Here is a 20,376-nt window from a genome sequence, read left to right on the forward strand (position 1 = left end):
CACTTCTCGATAGAGAACCGTTCTCTGGGTAGGTCCCTGCCTGACTAACTGGGGCGGCGATAAGCACATCATGAGTTTATTAGAGCAACATTCTTGAGGGAGTACATGCTCGCTACCGGGGAAGCTTCTCCATCATCTAACGGAAGTATCAGGTAATCCTTTTTCAAGTGGCGTTCTCAACTCTTCTGACTTCTCAAACAGAGAGATAATACCCTGGTAACTTGCTTTAGAGCATCTCGATTCCCTTCGAACCCTATTTCCTTTAGGACATGACTCTATCAAAGCCTTACGGCCTCTTGAATCACAGGATGCCATCGACTTCGATTACCCAGTATATGGGCGAATGGAGTATCGGCGAGAGGATGAAAGCAATATTCCCGATCGTTACTTGGGCACTCACCTACTTGATCTCTATAATGAGCTGAGGGAGGCGAGGCCACGTGGAATCTCCCAGTGGGTTCAAGCGAGGGCCAAAGAAAGGCATTTCATGATAGTCACCATTGCCGGCGCACTTTCTGCTGTGCTCGCTTTAGCACTCGCAATGGTTCAAGCCTGGGTTTATTGTCAACAATGGAAACACCCTGTAAATATTTCAAGCGCATCAGCTGAAGTCCAGATTGAAAAGGAAATACGAAATTGTACGTTGATTTGGCTTCACTGCTTCACTTCCTGAACCACAACTACGGCCAGCAGCGAGCCCCTATCCCATCCAGGACACAATCAGAAAGTATGACTCACAAGACTTTACGCAAGGATCAACGAGTGCCAAGTCGTTGTCCGTAGTACCATGGGCACAACGTGGTCGGCATTCAAAGCCGCTGCTCTTAAGATCGACCATGGGTCAGAACGTCTAGCCCTGGATCTCCGGAAGCCGAAAGAATCCATTGAAGGAGCTTACTTAAGAAGAATGGAGGTGCCTGCTTGGCTCCTCGAAGAATTAATAAGAGCACGAATTAGAAAATCTTTTTCCTGATAAATTGTGCGCTTACCAGGTCGAAAGGGGGTAGATCCGGCTTATGCGGAGTGGTTATTAATCCAAAAAAAGACCCCGCTATCGACCCTCCACGACCTGGATTTGTCAGTATCTCGTGCCGTGACTCAACTAACTTTCACGTTCTTATCTCACTTGGTCTCCTTCCTCCTTTTCACTTCCTCCCCTCCAAGTCACATCAGTTGAAGCAATTCCCAAAGATGTCACGCACACAAACCTACACACTCGCGCACACAGCGCGATGCAAGCTCCAGCTCGCCGCCGACCATCCAGACCGCAATCTCCGCTTTATTCTCGGGCACGCCTTTACCCTTGATAACCTCCGGCTCCGCATCGCTGAAATCGAAACAGACACTTCAGCAGACCTGTCCGACTCGGATGACGATGAAGATCTCCCAACTTGCAGCGCGAACGTGGGGCGTGTGGAAAAGCCAAGGAGAGTCAGTTTTCGGAGTGGAAGCCCGCGACCTCAGACAGTGGGGTTAAGGCCGAAAAGCCCACCCCCTGACGAGTTGGCGCAGCTTTCGAGTGAGGAGAGTGAGGAGGAAGATGATGTGGAAGAAGACGATGAGTTTGGAGAGGAGCTTTCACTACAGCGATTTGAGAGCGCGACGGCTAAGGCGCCACGGATGGTGGAGGATGATGGAGAGGATGACGATGAGGGGGATTTGGGACCGAAGAGCCCAGAGATGTTGCCGAGTGAGGCGGACTTGAAGATTATTACGGGGCAGGAGGAGAGTGAAGAGTTGGAGGAGGCGTACAGGAGGGTTAGTGGGTGTCCTTGTCATGGGAAGAGTGGGCCGCATGTGGAAAAGATTTGGGAGATCCCAGGGCAGAAGGGGGGGAATGGTGGGAGAATGGTAGTTGTGCAAGTTGTTGCTTGATTTCGCAGATGGATTGGAAAATCAGCTGAGCCCATTGCTCTGGAGTTGGGACTGGTCTCACTACTGAGGCCATTAGCGGGCTAGCGGACAAATCCGAGAAGCGAAAAGTGATTTTCTGATTTTCTGATTTTCGCGCCCACACCCCCCCCCACCACACCTCACTAAAAAAAAAGTATAGCATACACGCCTTATTCTCGACTACTCCTAACCCCCCCTTAGCTTGCGTGGTCCGTAAGGCAAATCCCATAGATTACGAGGCATATCTCTATCTCCCTCACTCTCTGTATCCTCTATACTACCTATATTACTCGAATTATCTATATCTCCTTTATCCCCTTCTCCTCTAGTATCCTTACCCTCCTCTACTGCAACCTCCTTCCCTATTGCCTTCTGACCTTATATCTGTCTTTATACTTGCTTTCTATATCTTATAGGCAGTCGAGGCTTTAGTATAAAGGGTTTTGCAGATACGGAGCGAGGGTTTCTAGACTTAGTAAGATTAGTATTAAGTTAATAGAAAGTATAGACTTTACTATTATTATTATATCTATAATTTATATAAGTACTATTAAATTTGCCTTCTATAACTATATAGTATTTAAAAGGGCCCCTTGGTCTTTTCTTATTACTATAAGTAATATAAGCTTAAGAGAATTCGGTTCTATAAATATATACTAAGCTTGCCTCCAGATTTGCCTTGCCTTTCTCTAATTTCTTTAGCTTCCTGCCCTAATATAGCTCTATCTCTCTAACTTTAGCCTTATTATTAATTCGCTTTACTATTTTAGTAATATTATTAAGTAATATAAGGAAATTAAAGTATTATTATAAAAGAGGAAAAGGAAGTTATATATAAAGAGAAGATTAAGAAATAGAAAGGTTTATTAGTTAAATATATTAATAAGAAAGAATATTATAGATTAAGTCTAAATTATTAGAAAATATATTATAAATATTATCTTTTTACTTATTTATAGCTTTATTACCTTTTCTACTACTTTTGCCTTTACTAGAGCTATTATCTAAAGCTATATTTAATATATCTTTAATAAAGAAAAGCTTTAATAATAGTATTATATATTAGAATTAAAGTTATTTTCGGAAAAAGGTTAAAATTAAGATTAAAACTAAGATTAAAGCTAGTATAGCTATATTTTTATTATTTACTTTTAGGATATAAAAATATATATTTAATATAATTATTTAAATCTAAATAAATTTATAATAAATAATACCTAAAAATAGAAATATTAATATTTAATAATTCTAGATTAAGTATATTTAAATATTAAAAAAATTATAATTTTAGGTATTATAATTATAAAGATAAAAATATAAATATTCTTTTTTTTACTAATTTATAAAAGCTAAGATATACTAATAATAATTAAACTATATTTAACCTATATAGTTAGCTAATTTACTTTACTAATTATAAATAATTTAAGGTAATTTAAATTTCCTTAAATCTTTATATATAGCTTATTATATAAACTTCTATATTTTTATATTTAGTAATACTATAATTATAATTTTTAAATAAGAAGAATTCTCTTATTCTAATATATATAATTATATTTATTTCTTATTTTTCAAATATATAATTATTAAATTAGAGAGGCTCAAGAATTCTAAGTAATACTTTTTCCTAAAAGATATATATTCTTAATAAATAATAAAAGTAAATATAGAATTATATAATAATATAATTACCTTATATTAGTAACTTTATTCTATTTTTACTTTAAAACCTTTATTCTTCTTCTATATTTTTTTGACTTTACTATTAATACTAAGAGCTTCTATTCTTTACTAATACCTTCTTTATTAATACCTTTATTAATACCTTTATTAATATTAAGAGCTAGTATCTAACTACCTTATAATCTTTCTTTTCTTTTCCTTATTTCTCCTTATTCTTTTTCCTTATTTCTCTTCTAAACTCCTTTTCTAAATCCCTCTTCTTTTAATACTTCTTCTATTAATACTAAGAGCTAGTATCTAATTACCTTATAACTTTTCTTTTCTTTTTTAAACCCCTCTAAATCCCTCCTCTAAATCCTTTCTCTAAATCCTTCTTTCTTTAATACTTCTACTAATAATATTAAAAGCTAGTACCTAATTACTACTTCCGGGTTACTTTTATCTAGAACTTCTATATTATAAGTCTTTAATTTACTTACTTTTTAGAAAGCTAAATTTTAGATCCCTTCTTTTCTTTTCTAATATCTTCTTCTTTTCTTTTTTAATATCTCTTATATTTTCGGGCTTTTTAGAAGTACTTTTTCTCGAATTTCCAAAAAAGAGGCTAATTCTTATTTAGATTTCTCTGAACTTTAATACTTTCTTTCTTTCTTTAATACTTATAAAAGCCTTTAGGCTATTACTAAGTACCCCTATTCTTTATTTTAAAATATATACTAACTTATTCTTATAAGAAATAGTTTTTCTTTCTTTAATCTTAATTTCTTTAATATATACTTCTTGCCTTTAGATTATTTAGATATCTTCCTATTTACTTTTATAAAATATATACTAATTTACTTTTTAGTTCTTCTCGCCTTACTTTTCCTTTAATATTATTATATATATACCTAGTTAGTACTAGTTCTTATGACTTATAATTAGGCTTTCTATTTATTAAATACCCGAATATTTTATTTTACTTTTACTTTATATATTTTATTTTATATATGTCGTATATACGGGTACTAGGGAGCTTAGCTTCGCTTACTCAGCGGCCCCTTTTATTTAGCTAGATCCAGAGGCTCCCTTTAGAGCTTCTTTTAATCAGACAACCACTTATGCAAATCACTGTTCCTTGCTATTTTGCGATAATATACTTTACTTTCCTTTTATTATAGATTAGAACTTAAATAGTATTTACCTTAAGTACTTATATTCTCGGATATATAAGACTCTTATAGATTTTTCGGGATTATAAACCAGCTTACTTTAGTTCGGAAAAGCTTTCTTAAAAGTATTTCAGAAATTATAATATTTACTATAATCTCTCCTAAAAATTAATATAATATAAGTATTTCTAGTTCATTTTCTCTTTATAAAGCAAACTACTATCCTAAGTTTATGTAAAAGTTCTAATTATTTCTTAAATTAAAATATAAGTATTTCTTATTTCTATTAAATTAGATATAAAAGATAATAGGCGCCTTTAGGCTAGACTATAATACTAGTTAAATACTAAGACTCTCTATATCTATTTTACAAACTTATAATTCAAGATATATTATATTTAATAGGGCTTTTATATCTAATTACTTTATATTATAGTAAAATATCTTAGTATTATAATTAGAGAAGTTCTACTTTATAATCTTATCTATTACTTATAGATTTTCTAGCTAATAAGTCTTGGCTAATAGCTAAGAAACTTATTAGCTACTTTATCTAAAGCCTCTAGAAACAGGAAATTACTTTAATAAAAACTTAGTATTAAAAATAGATTTAACTAATTAATTTAAATAAGAAGTTTATAATAGAAATCTCTATATATAAGTAATTCTATATAATAAACTCAAGTCTCTATTCCTAGTTATATAAGTAAGCCATATAAGAAACTCTTTCTAGCCTATTAGAGTAGTTCTTATCTCTAGTTATATAAGTTATAATATATAATAAACTCAAACTTTTCTTAGGTTATTTTTAGAAAAATTAGTAAGCTTTTCTAAATAAACTTATTAAGGCCTTAGTTTTTAAAAGTATTAGTCTAGTTTTCTTACTTCTTTCTTAGGTAATAGTTTAGCTCTTAGGAATTATATATAAATATTAGAATAAATAAGGAAATATACTATATATACTTTCTAAATAAATTAGGATAAAACCTATAGAATTCCTATAATATTTTTATTAAATCTATAATACTAGCTAGTAAAAACTTTAATAATCTTAATAAGACTTAAATTATAAACCCGGCCTTTAGATTTCCCGCTTAACTTAAAAATTAAATAATTTATAATAAGTTACCTATTATAGAATATATTATATTCTTTTTCTAAAAAGTACTAGATACTAGTAATAGTCCGGAAGCCCCAAAGCCCTTGAGACTCTTTATAAGTTTCGGGCTTTAGGGCTTTTCTATAGCTAGCTAATTATATAAAGTTATATAACTATATGAGTCCGGTATTAATATAAAGTAATTAGTAATTTTATATATAAATATAGTATGATTTTTAGTATAGCTAATCTAATATATTATATATTTATATATAAATACTTATAATTTTATTATTATAATATAATATATTCTTAATATATCCTTAATATAAAAATTCCTTTATAATTCTAGACTTTTAGGAGCCTCCTTTATACTAAAAGTAAAGTATATAATACTATTTGGGTATTAAACTTAAAAGATAAAGAATTATAAAGGCCCTAATAATTATAAGATTTTATAAACTTAAATAGATTTAAGTATTATAAAAATATTAAATTTAGTAGCTTAACTTTTAAATTATATAAGAACTAATTAAAGAATATTACTTTAAAGTATTAATTATAAATTCCAAATATATATATATTTATAAGAAAATAAGACCCAAAATAGTACTAAGCTAATTATAAAATATAAGAAAAAGCATATTAGATATTAGGTCTATTTTTTCTTAATTATCTTAATCTTAGTAAATATTTATATATAATTTATTAGACCTTATATAATAGGTTTACTTAGGAAAAGTAAAATTAATTAGCCTAAGAAATTTAATAATAATAATTAGACTTCTATTCGGGGTAATAAGTAAAGTACTAGTAATAGCCCGGGTACCTTGGGTTTTATTTATAAAGCTAAAAATATTATACTTATTAATTCTTTATATCTAATAAGAAAAAGAAATAATATATTTATATCTCTAATATATCTATTACTATAAAGTAATACTTATATAGTTTATAAAATTAACTATAGTTTCCTTTACTAGAGAAGAAAATAATAAAATTAAAGGAAAATCTAATAGCCTATTATTATTATTATTATTATTATTATTATTACTATTAGAATTAGCTTTAGTAATACTTTTAGTAATACTTTCTATATTATCTTATAACTTCTAGAGATTAGTAAGTAAAGAAAAATCCTGGTATATATAAGTTAATTAAATCTAAAAACAAAAAAGAATCTATAAAAGAAATAAAGAATAAAAGCCAGAATTAAAGAAAAGAATTATATATATACTTTTATTTACTTATTAGTTTATTAGATTCCTTTTTACTTTTAAAGTCTTATACCTATATTAGTAAGTAATATTTTTCTAGGCTCTCTAGGCCTCCTTAGTCTATTATTTAATTTCCTTAAATTACTATATCTTTTAAGTATTTTCTAGCTCTTTATAAATAACTTTAAAATAGAGATCTTTATATAAAGTCTTTTTCTAAGCATTTTCTAGCTCTTTATAAGTAATTTTAAGACAAATATCTTTATATAAAGTCTTATCCTAGTATAAAATAAAGAAAATTATTTAGATATTTTTAGAGCCCAGATATATACTATAGTAAGAAAAGTTAAAGATAATTTAAATAGAACCTAGTAAGACTATAAGTTCCTGGGCTTTTTTATTATTAGGACTAGTATAGAATACTAGTTTATTTATATTATTAATAAATTAATAATAGTAAATAGGTCTGCTAATATAAAGAGAGAAGTAAGGAAATAGCTATTAAAAAACTATATTAAAAAGAATAAAAAAAACTTAATTATTTATTTTAAATTAAAAGCTACCTATTAAAAAATATCTATTAGAATTTATATAAAGAATCTAGTAAAAGAAATAGGAAAAAACTTACTACTAACTTCTTTAGAAAATTAGATAGTTCTTTACTTAGTTCTCTAATTCTTTATATTATTAAATATCTACTTATAAAAAACTAGCTATAAAACCATAGTCTATAATTCCATAAGACTAGATCCGGCTATATTTTAATTTATGAGATCTTAAAAGGCTCTAGATAGCCTATTACTAGTATAAGAAGCTATGGCCTAGATAATAGCCTAAGTAATTCTTGTATTTATAGCCCGTTAAGCTTATATAGTAATATAAGTATTACTAGAAAAGTAGTTAGGTTAAATAATATAGCTTATAGTAAAAGAAAATACGAAAAGAAATAATTATAAGGCTATTAGAATAAAAGAAGCCTGAGGTAAAGCAGGAAAAGCCTGAAATAAAGCAGAAATAGTACCTAGTAGCTATATAATAATAATAACTAGAGAAATAAATATAGTAAATATTCCTAAAAAAAAAGATATAAGATAAAAATACTAAGAAAAGCTAGGAATCTAAAGTATTTTAGATATAAAGAAAAAGGCAAATATAAACGGAATTCCAGAGCTATAAGGTTTAAGTTTACTAGTATTATTACTTTAGATAAGTAAAATAGCGGCTTCTATATTATATTTATTATTAGTAGATTAATAGAACTTATAATATTAGATATTATTATACTAGTATTTAGTTATAGAATATATAGTATTAGGGCAGGTTTTAAGAAATAATAGTATTATTTTAAGAGATAAGAATTTAAGAATATAAAATATTTATATAATAAATAAACTTAATAATTCTATTAATACTATTTTTAAAAATAAGAAGAAAGTTTTAAAAATAATATATTTAATAATAAATAATACTTATTTTAATATATCTAGTTATTTTATAACTGGCTTATTTAATTATCTTATATTATTAGAAATATTACTAATAAAGAGCTATTTCTAGGTAAAGTTTTAGATTATTAGAAACTATACGAGTATTTTTCTGGCCTATATATTATTTATATACTTTATATTTATTAGAATAACTTATTTAAGAATCCTATTTTATATAATAGTAATATTATATTTACTAGTTAGCTTTTCGGACTCTTCTAATATTAGTAGCTACCCTAAGGCTATATGTGCCCGGACTATATATTAGAGCTAGTAATAAGCTTAAATATATAATTAGTTACTATTTCTATTAGTATCTTTTATATAAATATTAGTTATATTTATATTATAAGATATAAGCTTCTAATAATACTATTCTAGTATTTCTCTTAATAGAAACTCATTAATATTTATATTAATATATAAGTAAACTATTTATATAAAGCTATATGAGGTTATATTACTTACCCTAAACTAAATAATTATTAAGAATTATATTATAAAGCTTTATATCTATAGGGTAACCCTAGTATTATACCTTGCCTAGAGGCCTTATATATAGTCTAAATAGTTTACTAGTTATTATATTAGGCCTAGATTTATCTTTTCTAATTCTATAGATATTTTATAAGTCTATAAACTTATATATCTTGTTTTGGATCCGCTATATATAAAATACTAGTAAAATAATCTAGTCCTATAAATATTAGTAATTATAATTCCCGGTATAGGCCAGTTTCTAAAAGTAGTTCTATATATACTAATTAGAATTAGTTATATAATCCGGTACTATAATACTAGACCTAATAGCCTTAATAAAAAATAATATAATTATTAGTATCTAATACTTTCTTTTAATAATAGAAAGAATAAAGAATAGATATAGGAAAACGGAATTACTTATATACTACTAGTATAGCTAGCTCTTCTAAAGCTCCTATTATTAGGATTTAACCTACTAATTCTCGGTACTTTTCCTAGAAATAAAGTAGTTCTTTATATATATAACTAATAAATTAGCTATTTGCGAGAATATAAAGTATACTTTAGTAATAAGAAGAAGTTTAAAGCCTTAATTAGCCCTAAAGAAATAAGGGTAGTAGCCTATTTAAGTATAAATCTGAAAATACTACTATATAACTAAATAAGTAATCTAATTAGAGATTCTAATATATACCTAAATAATATTATATAAATAAGTATTAATATAAGTATATATCTTAATCCCAAATAGTAATAGCTTATTATATTTATTAATTAACTAAATCTAGTCCGGCCCAGGTATAATATATTTTCTTTTCTTAAACTATATCTATTATATTTATAATATAATTATCTCGAGATCCAGGAATTATTATATTATATATAAGCTCTTCCTATAAATAATAAAATATATTAGTAAATAAGGCCCTAACTTTCTAAGCTAGAATAAAATAATAAAATATAAAAAGACTAACCAGGTTACTAGTAAATCTTATTAACGGAAATATATATATAAATACTACTATCTATAACCTATAACCTGTCTATTATTTAGCTTACTCTATAGTATTATAAATAATTACTTGTCTATTACTTGCCTATTTATTATAGTTATATAGTAAATAAGACTAAGCTTCTTATATATATAAATAACTCTAATAATTAAAGCTATATAACTATAATTCTCAAAATCCTTAAGTATTTCCTTATTTATATCTCCTAGATAATATAGGATTATAATTTATATATAAAAAAAAGATATATCTATTATTTAAATATATATTTAGATATTCTATTCTTATAATTACTATTAGACCATATATAAATTAACTAAGATTCTATATAAATCTTTTAATTTATTTATAATTTCTTCTTAATTAATATTTATATAAGCCTATTTAGTAATAAATTTATTAAAAGTTATAGTATTATTTTAATGAAAGTTAAGTTCAGGGTATGCTTTACTATTATAATATACTTTTTAGTAATATAAATACTAAAAAACTCGAGTAATATTATTTCTATATAATTTTATTAATTAATTACTAAAAAAAAGTAATTAGCCGGCTTTTTAGTTATTTTAATAGTTTAATTTTCTTATTTCTAATCTCGGGAATATTAAGAAAGTTATTAGATCCTATTAATAGTATTATCCTAGAAGGGCTTATAGCCTATAGTTATCTGACTATAGTAATTTATAATAAATACTTAATTTTATATTATACTATCCGGTCTAATTTTGGTACGATTTCACGCGGTAGTATAGGCTCTCACTTTATTAATTAGACAAGCAAGTAGCCTTACTATTATTGCGTTATCTAAGCCGAAAGTCACGTATGGGTGCTATACCCCTAATTAGGAATTCTGCCTTGGGGAGGAGGGGAAAATCAGAAAATCAGAAAATCACTTTTCGCTTCTCGGATTTGTCCGCTAGCTAGCTGTGGGCCTCAGTACTCACTGGGGTTGGAGGGGTCGGCATGCAGCGAATGGAGTTACGGACTTGATTACTTTACACATACCGAACTCAAATCCTTACCTCAGATTTCATGAGAATTTGAGCTGGGTTATTCAATTATTACTGAATGGAGCTTCAAAGTTAGTCTTGGGCGAGATATCCAAGACGTACCCTCTCTCTTGAGCGAGTCGTCGACCCGGTTTAGCGGACCACGTTTTTGCCTTCTTCCTCCAAGATACTGTAAATTATTTACCACGTCTTTTCTCGATCATATTTCCGCAACTGGCGTTCAACCCCCCCCCCCCCCCCCTAAATCATTCTCTACGCCTATAACTGAGATCGCAGTGCGACCGTGTCATGTGATCAAGTGATAATGAGACTTGAGACCCCCCCAATCGCCTGGATCAACCGTGTGATCTCATCGATTCCTAGTCTGCCATGCAGAGACAAATAAGCACACAATGCACCCGAAGCAGGTCGACGCTCGCATCAACAATTCATTTGTACAAATGTACAAACCCGATACGTCAATTTGGACTGTGAATGATCATCCGACGGATGTGGCGTTCTTTAGACAAACAACCCAGTCCAAGCGGTCAACCATCACTCAATCTGAGAACAATCTCCTGAAATTTTTCTCATAATTTAAAACACCTCAAGCTCTATATTGTCATTACCCGGATTACCGAGATCTTTACAATTCGATCGTCGTTCCGGAAACTCCTCGCCCTCTCTCCTCATATAAGAACCCCCCCATCCCAGACACCTCGCCTCGTTTTCGTGCAACCCTCCCTCTTATCCAAAATCCATCTCATCCCATCAACAATCACCCCTCTCTTCAAGACTGGCCTTAACCTCTCCATCGGGACGACCACGGTGAAGAAATGGCTTCCTGCAGACGCAATGGGTAGGACTGGATTTCGAACACGAGACCCGTCTGGAAATGCGGCGAGCTGCAGACCCGCCGTTCTTCCATTGGTTCGCCAAATTTTTGGGATCTCGTAGGACGGTGAGGTGCATAATTTGCGTAGGGATTATCGACGGTTTTAGCTCGGACGGTGAGCTCAAAGTTTGGCTAGAGCAAACTTGATAGACATGGACGCCCTACCTCGTGGGACTGTATCTTGCTCCATTTTATCACCATTTCACATACATCTATCTTTGAATATTTTCAGAAAGCTCAATGAGCTTGCTGCGTTATATTTAATTTCCTTTTATTATTCTTCGCAAGAATTATAAGTTCAATCATCGTCAATATTCGGAACGTGGCTTTACAACTACGGCACCGTATAATACGGAGGCAGGAAACAGTGATCCAACAATACTGAAATTTCAATTCTAAGTCAATACAGAAAGAAAAGAGGATAATTGACTCCCACAATGGACACCGATGATGAACCCGAATGCTCTCCCCCTCCATGTCTCACTACCTGTCTGCAATCATTCGGAAACATGATTCCCCCCAGCGACGGAGATTTCGACCAAGTCTGTAGGATAATCTCAGCACATCCTACCCACACCACTTTCTCGTCGCTATACTGTTGCGATCTGAATTGTGGGAGAAAGTTTGGCGTTGCTGCGGGACACGATCGTACGTTGGCGTCTTTCATATACCGCTGTTCGACATTGACAAGGAACTCTACAGAAAATGTGAACAAGATCATCAGCATATGCAAAAGGCAAGTATCTGAGAACATATTATAGGAGTAGGGGCGTTCGCTGAAACGAACTCCAGATTTGGCATATCTAATATCATGGATCCTGGTCAACCCCCAGCCTCGAAATGTTCTTCCATACCCGGTACAACGGAACTACCTACTTCTTTTCTACTGTCAGCAATTACGAGTACGAATTCTCAGGCGGCTATTTCAACTCCACAGCCAGCATCACCACTTTTGGCGCCAATATACGCAGCATCGTCTCACCTGCAAATTTCGCTATCTGCTCCTTCACCATCAATTCTCAACTCCACCACCGCCCCTACACTTTCACCTTCTCAACTTTCTAGCCTCGCACTGAGCTCCGTTTTTCCAGAAATCCAGTCTGCACCCTCTCACGCCTATTTGCAAAACCTCAGTTTCAAGGCAAAAGTCGGCTCTATATTGGGCCTCACTATCTTCCTTCTCCTACTCCTCATTCTCAGCATCCTCTTCTTGATACGGCACAGACGACGTCCGCGTATTCCAGTTTCTTGAGCACCTTCAGTTAGTTCAGAACCAGCAGAACAATTTCCTTCTCAATCAACCTTAAGATCGCAAACCTCAACCTCACAGAGACATAGTCTTGAAAGGTCCATAGTAGAAAGGGGTGGAGGGATGGGCGGTTGCCGGAATGCGGGGGCCGAAATTATTGTGATAAATACGGAGGCAAAGAACAGCATGGATTCTAAAGGGAACAGATGGCCGGATGAGGTGGTGCTGACGGGTGAGGCGAAGGAGATGTGGGAGTGGAGTTTGGGGTATGGGCTTGGTGATAGGGACAAAGATCAGGGGCGGTGATTAAGGGGTAAAGAAGGAGCGAGGGCCAGGGAGAAGAGGTTTGAATATGAGGCGGGGTTGGAGAAGGTGTAGTGAAATTTCAGAACGTGGTGGAATAGCACAATTTGCATGTGTGATCTTGGTTCCCTTCCGCTTGGTTTTGAAAGAAAGCACAAGTTCCAGTCAGGCTTGATTCTCAATTTCTTTTGCTTCGTATGTTTTAAACACACCACTTGCATACTGTTCATTGCACACTCACTCATTGGCAACGTTACATTCAGTGCTCATGTAGAGTATTTCTTTTGGGGTTAAGCCAATTAACGTGAATATGTACTTCTCAATTCAAAATCATTGTCAAAGTGGGATAAACTACCTCTGGAGAGCAGGAGAGGACTTGAATAAGATTATAGGAGAAAACTTCCACTTTCTCAGCTTCGATCCTCGTGGGATCAATGGCTCCATCCCTCGGGCCAGCTGCTTCGTCAGTGAAACGCAAAGAGCAACGAAGGAACCAAACAACGACGGGGATATCACGTTGGGGCGGGCAAAATGTATACTGACGCAGAAAATAGGGCTACAGTGTGCTATGATATTATGGGACAACACGGGGCTTATATAAATACTCCTCAAACAGCTGCCGACATGAATTTTATTATCGATTCGATTGGCTAAGAAGAAATGTAATCTTACTACTGGGGAGGCAGCTGTAAGTTTTCCTTCCGGTTCATTATCCCAATTGACATTACCCAGATGGCACAACTCTAGGATAGACTTACGCCCAGATGTTTCTGAACGCGTCTCCAGGTTGGCCGTTGATGGTGTCAGTAACCAGGATGATGGTACAACGCGTTCTACGATGCTGAGACGCTCACTGACACCATAAAATATTTGGTGTCTTCATTGAAGGATGTTTCCTGGCTAAAGAAAACTGTTCCTTGAATTCAATCAAGGACATGCACTTCGAAACCGCTGAGGAACTCCGAATACACATTCACGACTTCCTGCAAAACCTCGAGGAAGAGCCAATTCCCGTCTATATTAACATTTCCCGCTACGGAGCTACAACACGACGAAATGTCATAATAAGCACTATTTTCCCATCTTTATACAGGCCCGCTGCGAGTTGACCGGGCTTAGCAAAGAATCTTGCAGAACCCCTGAATGGTAACGCGACTCGATGGTACAACTCCTACTCTGGTTCCCCATGGGGTTATGTTACGTGGCACCAGTCACGTGGTGCCACTGCACGTGACTTAGCGTGTAGCTAGTGCTTTTAGCCCGGCACACAGCCTTCAGCTCAATTCAAGCTCTTTACCACCACTGCAATATCACCTTATCGTGACAGGTTACCTCATTGTCGGTGACACTGCAATCTTCGTTATAATGAACGATAACTGGAAGATTGGATCAGTTGCGCCATTTCATGGGATCAAGCCAATTCAGAATTACTTTCTTTCCTTACCAGAGCATTCCAAGCTTCTTTCACCGAACCAGAGACTGCCATTATACTCTGCATATGCTCGTTTATTTAGCTGATCCCTACTATAGCTCAGCATATGCTCAACATGTCCTCGCTTATTCAAGCTATCCCTACTATAGTTTAGCATATGCTCTGCATATGCATGAGCTAGGAAGGTTAGGATTGGTCCCGAGCTTGCGGGGAGGCTTAGGGTTAGGAGTTAGGGTTCGGGTTAGCTCCAAGGAGTTAGGGGGTGGGGGGCCCTACGGGTTGGGATTAGTATATGCTGAGTGCATGAGTTACATATGCCGAGCATATACTAGAGCCTAGAGGTAACAACGACAGCGACAGTGAAGCAAGGTGTGTCTAACTTACTTATGTGCTTCTTAGTAATAAAGATCGAGCATATGCTAGGAAGAAGGGCGATAGAAGAGAGGAGAAGTGTTCCTTTAGTAAAATAAGTATTTATTATATCTTAAGGCCGAGCATAGGCAAGAAGCTAATCCCTACTATGGAAAAATACAAGTATTATGAATCAATTTTCTCTTTCATGTGCGTCGCATGGGGTTAGTAAACTTGCCGCTCTTGCTCAGCCAGCTCAGGCGCTAATCACCCTCGACTCAGCCAACTCGCTTGAGTAACCTAAGCACTCTGAGAACCCTGAGCAGCTCACCTGAGCAGGCCCGATCATCTTAAGCAAGATTTACCATATCGTTACGAATTTTGACTTCTCGCTTTTTAGCTAATTACACTTGATTTAACCTCTGTTTTCTTATTTTTGTCAAGTTTTGACAATGATACTCAAGGAGCCCAAACAAAGTTCCTAGGGAACCCAAAGTAGACAATTTCTATGAATGTACTTAGTGCTTTGCCTACGTTATAAATTAGTTTAATACACAATAGCTCTAGTGTTACTTATTCCAACGATAGTTTTCTCAATGAGGCTAATACAAGCTTCTCCTATAATAGCATACGTTCCGACAGTGCCCAAGCTACCTAGGTTATTACTACGTTACGAAAGACCTTAGACAGTACAGGATATACCTCGATGCTAATTAATTGCTACGAATTTAAAGGATAGAGCCTCTCTCAAAGTGTATTACGGAGGATAAAGTCTACGGGGGCAATCAATAAGCTAGGTGGCTTGACCTCCTATGAATATCTCGGAGCTTCTAGGGCGCCTTCTCTTTTTCGTTTCTGCCCGCGTGGTAGACGGAATGGGGCGACCTTAGTAATAGTGCTTGGGTAATGTCGTCCTTATCTAGCGGCACTGCTAGCGGCCTGACATAGGCTTAGCACATCCAAAGTGGTGTCACTACGAGCAATCTGAGTGCTTTCTTATATTGGATCGGTGCGGAACCAGCTGTTTCCAGCTCAAGCGCAACAATTGCTTGATGAATGTCTACGTCCGTTTCAGGATCGAAGAGGCTCGGGCTTTTACGCAATTTGCACAGTTCGTGCGTCCTAGAGCTTTAATAATCAAATTAACTTTAGCTGGATGTCTCGGTGTCAGTGTTTCAAAAACACTAATGGAACATTATCACTCCAAGTTATCAACTCAGGGTCTAGTAGTGTTGAATTTACGGTCTCTGGGTTTGGGTTTATCTCTCAAGTTCAACCGGTTCTGATAGATGATAAGAATAATTTTTGCATTTGGAGACAAAATTGCAGTATTAAGTGGTTCTGTTCACGCCCGTTCGTCAATTGCGGGGAAGGCTATGGCATCGTATATTCAGGGATAATGAATGAAATTATGATAGAGCCCCTTCCCTAACACCAGCGTCAAAATACTTACTCGATTCGAGAATACTCGCGGTGACCTGTTTCCCAAGACTCAAGTTTGGCCATGGAATCTCCGTGAAGCTTCCACAGGAGCAGTATTTCTTCATTACCCCTCTGTTCACAAATCCAATGGCTAGCTCACTGCCGAGCTGCAAGCTGCCCAACAAAGCATCCATGTCAAAGTTCTCCGACATCCAATGATCTCCGTCTTGGCGGCGCCGGTGTGTCAGAAGCTCGGTTTGGACAGCAGCCCAGATGTGGCCAAGATACTTGTTATTGCCAAAGAAGCCTTCATCCCAGATACAATCGTCACAGCCAATCTGATAGCCATTTGAGGGTGCAGATCCAGTGGCATCCCCAATTTCCACCGACGCTTCAAGATCTTGAGCTGCAACACCTGATGCTGAACTCGGATGTCGTAGCTCCCATTTGTCCCGCTCCGCCTCCCCGAGACCAAGAAGATGGCAAATAATCTTCCATCCCACCTGCAGTTTGGTGGGCCAAGTATCAGAGAACATCAAGCCCAACGAATCTGCTAGCTGGAGAGGGGTCATCTCTGAATGGCAACAAGTTTTGTCTTGCGCCTGGTCCAACAGAATTGTTGTGGATATCGTTGATTTCCGGGAAGGGTCAACCCCAAGTTGTAGCAAACAGAGCAAGCAAGCAATAATGCCGAACAGATCCTCGCCGGTGCGTCCAAATTGCGCAAGCTGGAATGCAGTGAATATGAGCGTATGCAATGGCTGGAGTTGCAGTTTCGAACCGCAGGAGAAACAAAACTTTAGGTAGAGTCCACTCGACGTATTCAAATCAGCACCGTGGAATTCAGCAGCCTAAATGCAATGCAAAATGGCCTGGGCCGAAGTGTGACAAAACTTATGCTTCCATTCCAAGGGAATGCCGCCAACTCCGCTACCTAGGACTGTAGCGAGCTCATTTGAGTCAGGAGCCCATCTGCCACAGATATCGATTTCATCTCCATCGAAACGGCTTTGGTTTCTCCAGCCATTGTTGGCAATGCCCGGGGTAATCGATGTATGGCCTTTCAAAATAGCAATCATAAGATTGTCGAGCACAGAATGCCCCAGATGGTTTGTGTAGCATCGGGTAAGGGAAAACTTTCCACCTCCAAGTCTTCTGCATAGCAAACCAAAAATCCGACAACATTGGACTGACCCATCTAAATAGCTTGTGGCAAGATGGTATGGAAATAACTCAGACAAATCCACCTCTGCCGCTTCAGCCTTTCCCAATAATTCTTCGATCAGAATGTAGTTACCAGCCATGATACTGAAGCTTAACGACATTTGGAGGAATTGATTTGTTGACTTGTTGACTGTCTTGGCCAATTGGTGAAGTGCCATTGGTAAGTCTTCACTTTTAATATTGCTGAAGTTGTTGGAATTGAGCGCATTCTGAAGCCGCTTTTCAACCGCTGGGTTCTTCCAATTCTCTGGCCACTCCTTCATTGTTGACTCCAAGTTGTTCAAGTCGTCTCTTGGATCCCAGTTCTTCCAGTTCTTCCAGTTCTTCCAGTTCTTCCAGTCTTTGTCTGAGATATGAATACTCCAGTTGCAGAATTTTGTCGGACCTTGTACGGCTTGTCCAGATCCTGGGGCGAGTTCTGTCCTTGCTCTTAAGGCGAGAGGCAGGTCTGAGAACGACAATGTGTCAATTTCGAGAATTTGTCTCAACTTGGGATTCTCAGCGGTCCAATTTCGTGGACCATTTCCCCAAAACTTTGCTGTATGGAATGCAAATTGCCAATAATGGTATAACCATGTCGACAGTATCCTGGGTTGTGTTAGTTCCTTTCAGAGCTTTACTATACGGCGAACACTTACTTCATCTCATTTTTCACAATGTCGTGTATGAGCTCGTCATATCTACCTTGGATAAAAAGATGAGCTCGACTGGTCAACTTCTTTTCCATCACTGAGGAGTGCAGATACAAAGCGTCAAATTGTGGGATATAAGATTCCGCTGGAGGAGTAGCAACCGTGAGATCGATTGGGTCAACGGCGCAGGCAGGAGAGGGAACAATATCAATAGGGCTAAGAATAGGAAGGCCCTCGAACTCAAAAATCCTATTCCATAGAAGAAAGCTACACAGAAGTTGGAGTGAGCAGCGGGCTAAGCAATATTGGAGATGAGTATCTTACATTCTAATCTCTAGTGGAACTTCATGGCTCAAGTCAAGGTCTCCTTTCTCTGCGCTGTCCTCGAGGGCATCTTTGGAGGATAAATCTTGTCTCACGGTTTGCTTGGCATGTCTCCGAATCTTCTTTAAATCTATTTCTTTGTTCTTGAATTTCACGAGAGTTAATTTGCCCGCGGCAGCTCTTGTCCGAGCGATCTCTAAGATAGCTTCTTTCGTTGAGGAGGGAATACTCTTCTTCCAACCCCACTTTTTGTTGAATTGGTACTTGAATTGGGCTTCACTAGATAGGCAATTAGGGTTAGCATACACTCTTCAAGGAACATAGCCGAATGCTTACTTGGCGTCGAAGTTGTATGTGGATTTCATCAGAGATATTATTTCTGGGAGCTTGAGTTTCTCGTCGAAATAGAGGCGTTCAAGCACCGGTTTCAAGAGTTCCCATCTTTCTGCAAATCGCACTTTGTAAAGCTCCTCCCGGGAAGGTGTAGTGTTTGATGGCTCCATGGCATTCACGGGTGCTGAATGATAAGAAGGATTCTAGGTTTGGGGATTACTAGGCAGCCGCAAGGCTGTGATCTTGACTCATTTGCCCCTGAAATTTTTCGTTGGGAAACATCCTAAATAAATGTCGAAAGGTTTGTGGCAATGCGAACAGGGAGCGACGAGGCCATTGTTTAAGAGGACTAAGAGTTGAGTGATGTTTTGAGAGGGTGGAAAGATGATCTGAGGGATTTGGAAGCCATTTGTGCGCAAGGAGAATGCCCAACCACAAGCGATTTCAAAGTTAGTCTCGGCTAGTTAATGCGGAGTGCCTGGAATTCCTTGGAATAATCTTAGGGCTGTGGGCGAGCCGGAGTCTCGGGAGTAGCGGGATAGTCAAGTCTCGTTCTGGGCTGGAAGGTTCTCCTCAGAGACCATCCGACAATCACGGTGGGTGTGGTGACCCCCATGTACCATTCTGCGCCCTTGCCACTTGGGGGGTGAGCGCACGACAAAATCAAGGCCGTTCATTTGTGTCAGAGGCGAGGGTGGCGCTGATGGGCAGCCTGAGAGAGCAGACAAACTCGATCACAAAAGGAGACTGGCCAATGAGCTTGATTAGATCGGGCCATGACTCCCTGTCTCTGATCCTGATGAACGGCCTGCTCCAGAGACCTACGGTTTTCTTGTTCATCTTCGACGCGTCCATCATCGTGACCCCCTGGGCGCTTTTCGAGGGATCCTGAAGGCAATGGACCGGTGGCTGCTGATTCTGGAACTAGGTAGCTGTAATTGGAATGCCGGGGACTGGCAAAAGCGCTCGCTGATAAGAGCAGAGACGTATGCAAGCAAAAGTTGACTCGCCAATGAGCATGCTTCCTACCTCTAGCCGAACATTGGCCTTCGAACATCGAGTGGTGGTGTTCAAGTACGTTTTCGGAACTGACACGCAAATCAAGGTAGACGAATATTTGCACGATTCCCATGAGAAAACCCATGTAAGCCAAACCCCTAAGCTTGAAAAGGCATGGCCAGGCAGTCAAACAA

At 36.0% G+C, this 20,376-nt stretch overlaps 3 protein-coding genes across 3 annotated transcripts; 2 read left to right on the forward strand and 1 right to left on the reverse strand.

Moving 5' to 3' along the window:
- Positions 1-1,191: 1,191 nt before the first annotated feature.
- On the forward strand, positions 1,192-1,875 carry K444DRAFT_525646 (uncharacterized protein; the record flags this gene model as incomplete). Its single annotated transcript, XM_024874462.1, has 1 exon — positions 1,192-1,875. One exon carries the CDS (start codon positions 1,192-1,194, stop codon positions 1,873-1,875), a length of 684 nt encoding a protein of 227 aa, XP_024738896.1.
- A 10,475-nt stretch (positions 1,876-12,350) lies between these two features.
- Positions 12,351-13,165, forward strand: K444DRAFT_628021 (uncharacterized protein; the record flags this gene model as incomplete). Its single annotated transcript, XM_024882875.1, has 2 exons — positions 12,351-12,561; positions 12,675-13,165. The coding sequence occupies 2 exons, from the start codon at positions 12,351-12,353 to the stop codon at positions 13,163-13,165; spliced, it is 702 nt and encodes a 233-aa protein (XP_024738897.1).
- Positions 13,166-16,593: 3,428 nt separating this feature from the next.
- Positions 16,594-19,741, reverse strand: K444DRAFT_662150 (uncharacterized protein; the record flags this gene model as incomplete). Its single annotated transcript, XM_024886664.1, has 6 exons — positions 19,187-19,741; positions 18,851-19,129; positions 18,533-18,793; positions 17,597-18,482; positions 16,702-17,521; positions 16,594-16,622 (listed from the first exon to the last, which is right to left on the reverse strand). Exons 1-6 carry the CDS (start codon positions 19,351-19,353, stop codon positions 16,594-16,596), a joined length of 2,442 nt encoding a protein of 813 aa, XP_024738898.1. The 5' UTR covers positions 19,354-19,741.
- Between the last annotated feature and the right edge of the window lie 635 nt (positions 19,742-20,376).

This window comes from Hyaloscypha bicolor (assembly GCF_002865645.1).
Source record: "Hyaloscypha bicolor E unplaced genomic scaffold K444scaffold_55, whole genome shotgun sequence".
NCBI lineage: Eukaryota > Fungi > Ascomycota > Leotiomycetes > Helotiales > Hyaloscyphaceae > Hyaloscypha > Hyaloscypha bicolor.